This window comes from Trichomonas vaginalis, chromosome II (genome assembly GCF_026262505.1).
Source record: "Trichomonas vaginalis G3 chromosome II, whole genome shotgun sequence".
NCBI lineage: Eukaryota > Parabasalia > Trichomonadida > Trichomonadidae > Trichomonas > Trichomonas vaginalis.
The window spans coordinates 13686109-13698514 of record NC_067204.1 but is presented as its reverse complement, the minus strand read 5'-3'; the positions used below and the strand labels follow the sequence as shown (position 1 = coordinate 13698514).

At 30.0% G+C, this 12406-nt stretch overlaps 2 protein-coding genes and 1 pseudogene across 3 annotated transcripts, besides 2 other annotated features; 1 reads left to right on the top strand and 2 right to left on the bottom strand.

Annotated features, from left to right (window-relative positions):
- Positions 1–2259: 2259 nt before the first annotated feature.
- Positions 2260–2452: a mobile genetic element.
- A 2269-nt stretch (positions 2453–4721) lies between these two features.
- Positions 4722–12406: part of a mobile genetic element that runs on past the window's edge.
- On the top strand, positions 5479–5799 carry TVAGG3_0540380 (uncharacterized protein; the record flags this gene model as incomplete). Its single annotated transcript, XM_001312913.1, has 1 exon — positions 5479–5799. One exon carries the CDS (start codon positions 5479–5481, stop codon positions 5797–5799), a length of 321 nt encoding a protein of 106 aa, XP_001312914.1.
- TVAGG3_0540370 (uncharacterized protein) lies at positions 6150–8462 on the bottom strand (the record flags this gene model as incomplete). The annotated part of the gene is made up of 1 exon (XM_051237885.1): positions 6150–8462. The coding sequence occupies one exon, from the start codon at positions 8460–8462 to the stop codon at positions 6150–6152; it is 2313 nt and encodes a 770-aa protein (XP_051095709.1).
- Positions 8972–9638, bottom strand: TVAGG3_0540360 (annotated as a pseudogene). The gene has a single exon. A coding segment is annotated over exon 1 (667 nt).

Sequence of the window (12406 nt, the reverse complement as noted above, 5' to 3'; positions counted from 1 at the left end):
ATCACACAATGAGATAAACACAAAATACACAACTTAATATTTTCCTTAAAATTGTCAATTCCTCGATCTTGACATATTTATTATTTCCTCCGTTTTCCCTCACAAATATATTTAATTTTCTGAATAAGACGTATAATAAAATGAATATCTTAAAAACTAAAATACAAAATTAATGTTGGGTAATGACTAGATATAGTATGCACTTTTGAATTCATACATTTTTTGAAAAAATTGTATTTTCAAAAAAAGATGTTGTTTCAGTATGAATGAAAAGTATGAACTTGAAGAGAAATTTTAAGGAAAATAGGTTTTGAACGCTTAGATAGGGGTAAAATCAGACTTTATGAGGTATGTTGTATAATTATAGTTTGTGCTGTAATATGTCATGAGATCAGAATATGAAGGGAGTATATATGTGTTATTGTCACAGGTATATATGTGAGTATAGCTCAGTAGAGTCTGTAAAATAGTTTAGTAGAAGAAAAAGTTATATAAAGAACAAAAAATTAAAAATAAACATTATTAAGTGAAAACCAAAGTTTACCTATTTTATGTAAGGTTTTGTCTTTGTGGGTTGAGGTATATGACAAAAAAGATTGGATAATGCACTCTTGTCGGTCAAACTTCCGCGTTCAAGTTATGAATGCGGAACATTGTTCCATTCTGGGAGACATGCAGAGGCAATGTCTCCCAGAATGAGACACTGCGACCGACAGGAGTGCACAATACACTCTTGTCGGTCAAACTTCCGCGTTCAAGTTATGAATGCGGAACATTGTTCCATTCTGGGAGACATGCAGAGGCAATGTCTCCCAGAATGAGACACTGCGACCGACAGGAGTGCATAATACACTCTTGTCGGTCAAACTTCCGCGTTCAAGTTATGAATGCGGAACAGTGTCTCATTCGAGGAGCCCTCAAAAAGAACCTCACATCGACTCTCTCTTTCCGGCATCTTTACCGCATAGAAAGCTGCTCGTTCGCAACTTTGTGTGCAATCTAAGAGATGATTGCGGTAAAGATGCCGGGAAGATTGATGCTGCAGCCCCAGGCCGCACTCAGATTTCATCCCGCTACACAATTGTTCATCCAACAACTGTCATAGAGGTTGAAATTTTCGACCAGAAGTGAAACATATCATTTTTAAGACTGCGGCGCGCAAGCAAGTTTGAACCTTTCAAGGGTGATCAGTCCTTTACTCATTTCAAGACCTCTTGTTGCCTGATAAAACGATACTTCCTTCCTTGTGGGCCATTGAAAACAGCCCAAACCGTCACAACTTGCTTCCTAAATTTTATTTGCGGAGTAATTATCATGCATATTTTATCGGATAATAATATCAAAGCTAAATTTCATATTATTTTTTAAAGATATGCATTTTCTGTCTAAATTTATTTTTTCTGTTTCCAATTCACGGAATAATATTCTTACAAGCATATACATAGCTAATATATATCATTTTAATAATAATAAAACCAAAATGATGTATTCTTCATATAGTTATTTAAAATTCGTTAACTAGAATTGTATTCAGAACGAGGCAAAGTTAGGAGATACATAAAAACCAATAACTTGATAAGTGATACCTCTTTCCTGATATATCTATATGTGTTAATGTCAAACACGATTTGGAAAAATTAATTCTTTAAATCGGCTTAAGAATAAGACCAACATCAAAAGCATGGCTAATAAGTTAATAAATCAATGTTTAATTACCGATTCATGCATTTTTTTCAAAATTTCAAATTTCAAATTTTTGTTTCTCCAAAATATTAATTGTTTCCACTAGATTAACAAATAAACAATAAATTGGATTAATGTAATGCCCAATCATTCATTTTAAATTTTAGAAGTAGTAGGATAGGATGGGTTGTGTGACTTTTTTTGTAAACGTAAGAATTCATACAATATCGAGCGATTTTGTATCATTATTTTAACATATTAATTTTAAAATAATTTATTTTTTTATTCTTACATAAATGACCCAACAAGTAAAACCAGATAAAATAGATTATCGAATTTTAGAGGATGGTGTTCCTGTTTATATTCAAAGATTTAAAGGGAAGCTATATATAGATGATGTCAGATATTCCGCGATTAATTAAACATTGTTTAAATCCTGAATGGGTTAAACTTCAATTTAAAAATGAAGATTGTGAATTATTAAATGAATATGAAAGCCAAAATAAGCTAATGAGGTATAAATATAATGATAAAGAATATTTAATTTCATGGAATCAATGGAGTCATAATCAAAGATAGGGCTGTACAAGATTTAAAAAAACATTGCCGGGTTACCGTAGAGGCCTAAAAAAATCGCGCCTCGGCGGCAAGCCGCCTCGGCATTAAGAATGCGCATCTAAATTTTTATATGTCCTTCTTTCTTTTATTTTTCCCTTCCCTTTCTTTTCTTTTTCTTTTTTTTCCCTCCTCTTGCTCTCATTTACCTTTTTTTTCCTTTTCTCATCATTTTTCAAAATTTTAAATTTTTATCAAAAATCTTGCCTATAAAAGCAGACTATGGAACCTTTTAATGCCTCTTAATCAATATTATACAGCATAAAGCATATTAAATGAAAGTAATTACGTATAAATTTATTTTATTATCTTATTTATTAATTCTTTAGCATGTATTGTTTAATATTAACTTTTCTGTACATTAAATATGATATCTCCAAAGTATGAATGCCTTGTAACGAAACGAAAACTTAATTTTATGTTGAATATTTGTCACAAACATTAGATTATTAAAATATATGTTGGATATCCCTTAGTATGAGACTTCATGACTCTTGTAGTCTAACGTGAGCTTTGGATTGCAAGCTCTGTGGTTAACGAACATAAATTAATTGTAAAGTTTTCAAAATTTTTCATCGTTTCTATCAGCATCTATTTTTCCTTTAAAATAATATATTTGTATGAATACAATATTTAGTAATTTTTTTATTTCCCATAATTTCATTCAAAATTTCAGAAAAAATTAATTTCTATTCAATATTATTTCAGCTTCAAAACACTTCATTCTTATAGATGTTGATTCACTAAAGTGTGATACTCAATGTCTTATTTCAATGAAAATTGTTCTGCAAATTTATTTCACGTTTGACCTCACTTTTTCCGTAATTCAATTTTTTACTTTTAATATTTTAGATCTTCATAATATCATTTGAAAAATTAACCATATAAAAAAATCAAGTTAACAATTCACTTTTTCCGTAATTCAAAAATCAAAAATATAAATAATATATCTTTTTATCAAATATTATTATTATATTCTATGAAAAATGAGGTCCGGAAATTTTGCGGATTCCCGTAACTCAATTTTACGGAAAAAGTGCAGTAAACTATTCAAAATACGGAAAAATTGGTGTAAACTAATGATTTTACGGTAAAATCACGGAAAGTCCCGGAAGAATATATGTGCCTATATGAAATTATACAAAAATGAATCAAACGCATTTTAAAAGATTGTTCTTGTATTATAAATGCTATTCGCAGATTTATTAGTTGAAGAAAATTACCAAATTTTTGCCGATTTACAAAAAATGATTTACAAAGCATATTTTTATAAGGCTTTAAAAATCTTTAAAATGTGACCGGTGACGGAAATCCATGGTAACCAACCGCGGTTCCCGTTTGGAATGCCATAATCAAAGACCTCATAAACGAGTAAAAGAAATTAGAAATAATTATTTTCATGAATGAAAAATAAAAAAATTTATGTCTTACATTTTTGAATAATTTATTTTTATTTTGTATAAAATGAGCGTCAAAACTAATGATGTTAAAAAATTAGGATTCACAAACGAGGAAATAAAGGATATATTAGAGGTGGGCACCCTTAAAACATTGATTTTATTTTTATATAAATGGATAACGTAGATTTAAAAATTTTAATTGCTGATTTAGTACTTAATCAAAATTTTCTTACTTATTATGAATTAAAATCATATCTCCAAAAATATGATAAAAATATAACGGGTGATGATATGGAATATTATTATCCATATTATAAAAATGAAATTTTGAAATATCATAATAAAATAATTTCTAAAATTAAAGACAAAATTAAAAATAATGAATATTCAAAGGAAAAAACTAAATCACAACTTAAACAATTGAAAGATTTCAAAAATAAAGTATTAACAGAAGAAGATATTGATGAATTATATAAATTATATAATCCTGAGCCGCAAAAGCCAAAGGAACAAAAACAAAAGAAGAAAAAGCCGAAAACAACACCAAAAGAGAAAGTAGCAAATGTTCAACAGCTAAGGGTGCAAAACGCCCAGGTCCTTCAGACCATAAATGATGCACAAGCTTTAATTTATGATTCATTAGTTAAACCATATTCAGCCCGACTTTTAAATGAAGATCAACTTTTGGAATTCATCCTTCAACATAAACTCGAAGCGGGAAATTATATCAAACCTTTATATACAGCATATTTAAAACAAATGAATAGAATACATCCAGAATTAATGAAGGGGGGAATGAAATCCAAAACTTCATCATCCAAAATCAAAGCAGATAAAATTAAACCACTTGCAACACCAAAACCTCCAACGGTAGTACCTCCTCCTTCAGTTAATCCTTCATCATTCACTTTATTATATCCATTTCAAACATTAAAGAAACAAAAAGATTTTAAAAAGGGTTTCAAGATATTAAATAAACCAACTGACCCGAAAATTCAACCGTTAAAGGAAAAATTTAGTCGCCCTTCATTTGCTCCATATCCATATTCATACGAAATCGATCATCTGGAATATTCAAAAGGAAACGTTACTTATTTATTTGCCATTAACATTAACACTAGATATTTATATTGCATTCCAGTGAAAGGGAAAACAGAACAGGAAACAAGAAGAGCTATTCAATACTTACTAGATCATGAAAGAGTAGATAATATCAGGGGTGATGGTGATAAAGGATTTCAGGCAGCTATGGCTCATTATTTCCCACAAATTAATTTTTTCTTTTCATCCTCTCCATATACGTTTCATAATAAAATAGTTGATGCGGTAATGAGAACTCTTAGAGATGTGTTAGGGGTTAACGGTCAGATATACTGGGATGGAAATCATGACTCCATCATACAGCAGTTAGTATATTATTACAATAATACATGGCATAGAACTATAAACATGAAACCAGTGGAAATGAAAAATGATATTTCAAAAGAATGGGAATATATTAGAAAGCAAATGGAAAGGTTAAATGATGTTAAACGTGAACAAATTAATTCGGGGCTCATGAATTTTAAACAAGGGGATAAAGTTTTGATTCATCTCGATTATGGAAAAACTGATAAATCAATGACAAAAAGAAGACGAAGATTTGACACAATAGCTGAATTTGTTAGATATATTAACGGCAATGCATTAGTTGAAGTTGACAATAAATTAATAGAAATTCCGATTTATTTTATTACTCCATTATATTTAAATAATATTTAATTTTTTTATTTCGTAAGAAATGAGTGACAACAAAGCATCCAAGAGTCCTGATTTAATTAAGATTCAGAGTCCAGACAATGAATATAAAAAGAAACTAAACAGAATTAAATCAAAAATATGCTATTACAAAAAGAAGCCACAATGTGGTGGGGTTGATGCCCATAAAACTAAAGTAATTGAAAACGATAAAGAGAAGAAGGAAATAATTGAAAAGTTAGAAACTTACCGTTCAATCCTTAAACTGAGTGAAGCAAAAATAAAAGAATTTAATAGAATAAATAAATTGATTGGAAGAGATGAATTTAATAAAGATGAATTTTTAAACTCTATCCAAATTTAATTTTTATTCCTCATCTTCTTTCCATCATTACTGCATAACCGCATCTTCTCGGTTTTCGTGGTTTGTTGTTTTTAATTCGTTCTTGCATCATTTTTATCATTTCCTCCCTTGTTATGATTCGTGGTAAATTTTGAGCTTGTGGGGTATCCATTTATATAAAAATAAAATTTTGTTATCAGTTATTTTATCGTTAATGGTTTTTAGGTTATTCAATAATTATTTTTGAAGAACTGAAAGTGTCACTACGTCACCATGTGTCACCAGGTTAATTAACTTCTCTTAAAATTACTGACAACATGACATTTTGACAACACAGCAGGATTAATGCAAAAATAAATTCAAATCATACTTTATAAAGCTTCATTTACAGGTATTTCATCGTCAGTAAATGAATCCTCATTATCGTTTGGTTCAACCTGTTTATATAATCCTTTCATTTCTTCTTTCAAAACATAACACCATGTTTGTTTACCATCTATTCTTCTCTGTTTCCTATCACATTTATCCTTAATACTCATTTGGAAATTCTTGTCTTTCATGTCTGATGGTTTGCAGAATAGAGCATTTTCACACGTCATACCTGCACACAATTCATCATAATGTGTATTTATCCATACATCTAAAGGATTTGTTGATAATTCAATTAAATCTTGTTTGGCTTCAGTCATCGGTATGATTCGTACATTAAATGATGAAAGGTCATATTGCATAAAATACGTCAGTAAATTATCATAAAATTCCTTTGTGCATGAATTCATCAAATTCTTGAAGTAATCAAATTGACCCTTGAATTTACCATTAACTCTTAAAACTACGTATCTTCTGTCTCCAACTTCAATTTTGACAGGGTAGACGTTGTTAGTTACGAAAATGAAGTTTGCAACGTTCTGTGCAGTTCTTCTGGGTTGATTCTTTTCATTAATTCTAATCTCATTATCCGTTATAATTGATTTCAAAGCGTTGAAGTTTGCGAGTCTGTCTTCACCAACATTCTTGAGTTCATTAAGTACAAGAAACATTTTATTTTCAACAACTGAATTGAAATTACCCGTTAGCTCACTTATTTCGGTAATGTTTTTACATGAATAACCAGCGAGAAGTTCAGAAATAATGTCTGTAAATCTGTTTTTACCCGTTCCCTGAAGTCCTTTCAAAATAATTGCTGTTTCATTCTTGATTCCAGGATGTTGAATCATTGATGCAATCCAGCCGAGAAGGTATTTATACACTTCATCATTATTATCACAAATGGCTTCTTTAATGAAATTCATAAACATCTCAATTTTTGAGTAATCAGGCTTTTCGAGAACGTTGTATTTATAACCTTGAAACGTTGAGAAAACATCTGGAGAATCAGATTTAAAGCAAACACCCTTAACGGTTAATGAGGATAATTGATTTAGTAGTACATCCCATGCTGTTATTGTTTTACCTTCTTCTTTAAATAATTTAATCATTTTGAGTGACTCTTTCATGTTTGATTGAAGAACGAATGATATTTGATTCATTTTGTCGTGGATATTATAGTCCTTTTGAATGAAATATTTGTTTCCACAATCTACAAAACGGATTACACGTGATAAATCCTCAATTACTTCAGAACTGTTTTTATACTGATGATTTTCAGCCTTGCGTCTAATATCTGTTATCAAAAACGAGTCATCAAGTTTGATATCAAATGTTATTTTTGGCTTACGTAATAAAGGTAAAACATATTCGTCATAATATTCCTTTTGATATAGTTTTAGAATCTTCACCAAAACAAATGGAGAAGTCATTAAATGTGCATATCTACTACGTGCTTTTTCAAAATTACTTTTTGCATTTTCAGTTAAGCTGCAGAAGTTATAAACGTTATCGTATGCTTCATTAATTAAATGATTAGGTAACGAATTAATTGCTTGAAACAGTGTGAATAATGTAACTTCTTTTTCTAAATTCATGTTTCCACCGTCATTATGTACTTCAAAATCACAGATGCCATCAACTATGCTCTGGGCAAGTTTATCGTCAATGTTTACATCTTTGTTTTCATTCATGATAGTCTTTATTTCTTCGTTCTTCTGTTCAACTCTTACCTTAATATTCAAATCATTTAATATATCATTCGCTGTTCTAGTTAATGTTGAATCATAACTTCCACGAATGAATGAGTATGTATTGATTGGTTCTGATGCATTCTTGCGAACTCTTGAATCAGCCATAACCACTAAAGAACGCTTTGAATCATCCATAGAAGTCATTATATCAATATCATAATCATTGCAGGAATAACATTTAATCATTCTGTTCGAAACTGAATAGAAGAAATTAGTGTTACAATAAATGTGAAGACCTCCTGAAGCGGTTTTAACGATAACATCTTTATCCGAAAGTTTTGATAAAATATCTTTTCTAACTGTTTCTTTAAGTTCATCATTGTACGATTTATTGATATCAACATCTATAATCGTTAAATTTGAAATTTTATTTACTAATAAAGCCATACCAGTTTTCCTTCCTCTTCCTCCATCGTGTTTGAGGTAGTTATGTAAATCAATCTTGTTTTCACCAATTCTTTCGTTGAGGGTTTTAGTTTCTGCCACAACTAATTCCTCAGCTAATGAATCAATAACTTTTTCATCAGAAATGATAAAGTTGCTGTTGTTGTTTGTTGCTGTCATTTATATAGGAATAAAAAAATAAAAATAATTTTAAAACTAACTTTATTTTTGGACTGCATCAAATTTCCGGGCTTGTTGTCAAAATGTCATGTTGTCATCATTTTAAGAGAAGTTAATTAACCTGGTGACATGGTGATGTAGTGACACCCTCAGTTCTTCAAAAATAATTCATAAGTGCCTTCCTCCTGTGTTGTTGTCTAAATGTCATGTTGTCTCATTTTTTCAGAGAAGTTAAATAACCGAGTGACATGGTGACATAGTGACACCCTCAGTTCTTCAAAAATAATTCATAAATGCCTTCCTCCTGTGTTGTTGTCTAAATGTCATGTTGTCTCATTTTTTCAGAGAAGTTAATTAACCGAGTGACACATGGTGACATAGTGACACCCTCAGTTCTTCAAAAATAATTCATTATTGAATAACCTGAAACCATTAACGATAAAATATATTTTTGGTCATGGGCTATGCCCCGCCACGTTGCGTCTTTATGACAAAAATAATGAGTTCATTTACTCACAATATTTTTTTACAAAACGACCCCAAGCTTTTAACTTCTTTTCTGCAGCTTCTAATGCTATCTTAGCGAGTTCATATTCTCTAAATTCTCTCTTTAAATTTTCTTGTTCCCATTGGTCTAGTTCGAATGGAGAATCTCTATAACCATAACATATCTCACGTTCATGTTCTAATTGTTTTTCGCGCATTTTTCTAACTTCTTGTTCGAACAAAGGTTTAGCATTCTCTACTGTATCTTCAAGTTCTTCTTCATCTAATTTCTCATGAACTTTCTTGTCTATGGAGTCCATAATATCTTTGACATAAAATGCATACTTTACAGAGCACCATTCAGCAACAAAATGAACGAGGTTAGGATGTATGTAAATACCTTTGAATTCATTCATGACACCCTTTGTAAGCTCATAAAATGCTTGTTTTGAGGTCGAGCCACTTTTGGCTCCACCGTATTCGTTCATCCAAAACTCAAGAATTTTCCTGCATTTTAGCACTATTGAGAAATCTGTTTAAATGGTTTAACTTTCCTGCTTCTCTTGCCATCTTTGTTGCATTTATATAACCATCCTTGTCTCTACGTAAGACTTCAATACTGTTATAAGTGCCTTTTGTGAAAGTTTCACCATTAGATTTGTTCGTGAATGTTTTTGCTTCGACCGACATTACTGTTCTTACATACAAAATAAAAAATAAATAAAAATAATTTTAAAACTAACTTTATTTTTGTACTGCATCAAATTTTCATTAATGTTGTCAAAATGTCATGTTGTCTCATTTTTTCAGAGAAGTTAATTAACCGAGTGACATGGTGACATAGTGACACGTTCAGTTATTCAAAAATAATTAATTATTGAATAACCTAAAAACCATTAACGTAAACATTAACGTAAACATTAACGTAAACATGAGACTTTGTCTCCGGACTCTTTGAGTCACTTAACGTAAACATTATTTCTGCAGTTCATCCATTACTTCATTACCTAATTAATTACAGACATAAAATATATTTAGTTCATTCGGTAAGCCTAAACCCTTTGGGTCAAGTCTCAAGCACATTCAATGAACGCGGTACCATGCGAATACAGTCACAAATGGTGGCATGTAATCTTTACCCGAGCCTGTTGGATTTGTTGTGAAAGTGTGTGAATGATTTCCTGAGGTTCCACAGAAAATACCTGTGCTTGAATCTACTGGGTCAGTTGTATTCATATCTATTCATTCCCATCTATCCGAACCCGCTGCAAGATTTATATAACTCTTTTTGTTATTGAATGTGAATGATTACTGTTGTGTTTGTAGTTCCTGTATGAGTGTGTGGTGGAAGGTTTGCTTCTTTAATTTTCTTCGAACTCCTGTTTGCTTTGAATATCTAGCACAGTATAAGAATTTATCTACAATCTGCTTCCACATACCAAAACCTAAAACTGTTGATGGATTTGTTGAGTTCATTGACGTATAAATAAGAACCAACAGGATATAATGTTTGAAGTATTTCATTTTTCATGCTTGTAATCACATCATTTACTTCGACTTCTTTGCATAATTTTCATCAACATATGTTTTATCTGCTTTAGGTCTAAACATCCTGAAACATTCTGTATCAGCTTTAACTTTAAAAGTCTCAAATGTCCATTCATGATACCATTCAACCTTTTCTTTATTTCATTATCTTTTTCATCAACATAAACCAATTTGCCTTCTTATTTAACTCACTATCCACGTATTCCTTATCCACCTTCTTCATTATGTCATTTAGGAAACCTTCTATGAATTCCTCATTTAAATTAAATCTTCCAATCTTCAAAACTTTAGGAAATGCATTTAATGCGTAATATTCTGTTCTTCTGGTGGAATTGATGTTATATCATCCGTTATACTTTAATTTTAGAATTCATAAATAAAATTTCTTTTATATTTGATATCACTGCACCACCTTTGCAAACGAATTCGAAATGTTCATTTTTCAATACTATCTCCAAATCTCCATATTTCAACCTTTGCGTTTGTTCTGCCGTCTTTGAATTATATGCATATATGGCGTATGTAATGGTCTGAAGGACCTGGGTGTTTGCGCCTTAAGTTGTTGTGGTTGCTGTTGTTTAATCATTTATTATGATTTAAAAATAAATATTTAATCCGTTATCTCATCAGCTATTTTCTCTATTTGAAATTGCCATAATTTTCATTCATGAATTCTAAATCACAATCAAATAGGTAGTTATTCTAAATTTAATATTTGATAAATCTTTTGAATGAAGAATAAATGAATTCCCGGATAATTGAAACGGATATGATAAAGAAAATGTGTTTAAGTTGATGGATAAAATGTTTTGTATTGATGGGAAGAGTTATGGTCTAATGTTTGTGTGAAAATCTCATTGGGTATTAACTTTATCACATTTGATTAAAATGAAATTGGAACCAGTGTCAGAATACAAAACATCCCCAACATCTTTTTCAAAATTTAATATCCCCAACAATGAACGAAGATGAGGAGTAAAAATTTAATTTTCATCGGGAATTTAATAAGGTTATTTATTTCATCAAGTTCAAAAGTTTATCAGGTTTTGATTTAAAATTTTCTTCATACCATACGATAAATGATTCATTTAAATAACTTAAAATCATGTTAATATCCATTTCGCTATCACATTATTTATATACATATCATACGTTTTTTTCATGGTCATCTTTAATAATGATATATAATCTGAAGGGTCTAAAAGAATGGGATTAAATTTACCACTCACAGAAACGAGAGTAACATTATAAATTCCGCTAACTGTTAAATTTAATTCACAGTTATTATTCGAAATAATATTGATAATTGACATTTTTATTACGATTAAAAATATGGTAAAGCGTTTTTTCCAGTGATAAATAAAACTAGAATAAGATTACCTCAAGAATTCATAAATTCAACGAATAAAAATTCATTCATGTTATAAATTTTAGTGTTTTCAGAAAAATGAGTCAATGTCATATTCATCAACAGGTTATATTTCACTTCATTCAAATTTAGTTCAATCAAACCCATATAATGACCATTTCATAAGATTTTCAGATGGTATTAAAAATGTAATTGATAGATTAAAATATGAACAGATTGACAATATCGAATTTTTGGAATTTTGGTTTAAATATCCCGATGGAAAAAAGATTGAAGTTAAAGATAAAGCTGATACTATAACAAAACAATTACAATGACCGATCCGGATAGTGGGGAACAAAAAGAAATAAAAAAACGATAGAAACTGGTGAAAGGTCAATTATTATCGATTATGATTCAAAGGATTATTATTCGATAATGTTAATGCTTGAATATTAAATAGCCTTAACAAAGAATTTTCAAGTGATATTTTATATTCATCAACTATTTTATTATAAATCATTATATATGTTAAATGAAGTTCAGTTGTTGTTCCGTTCTT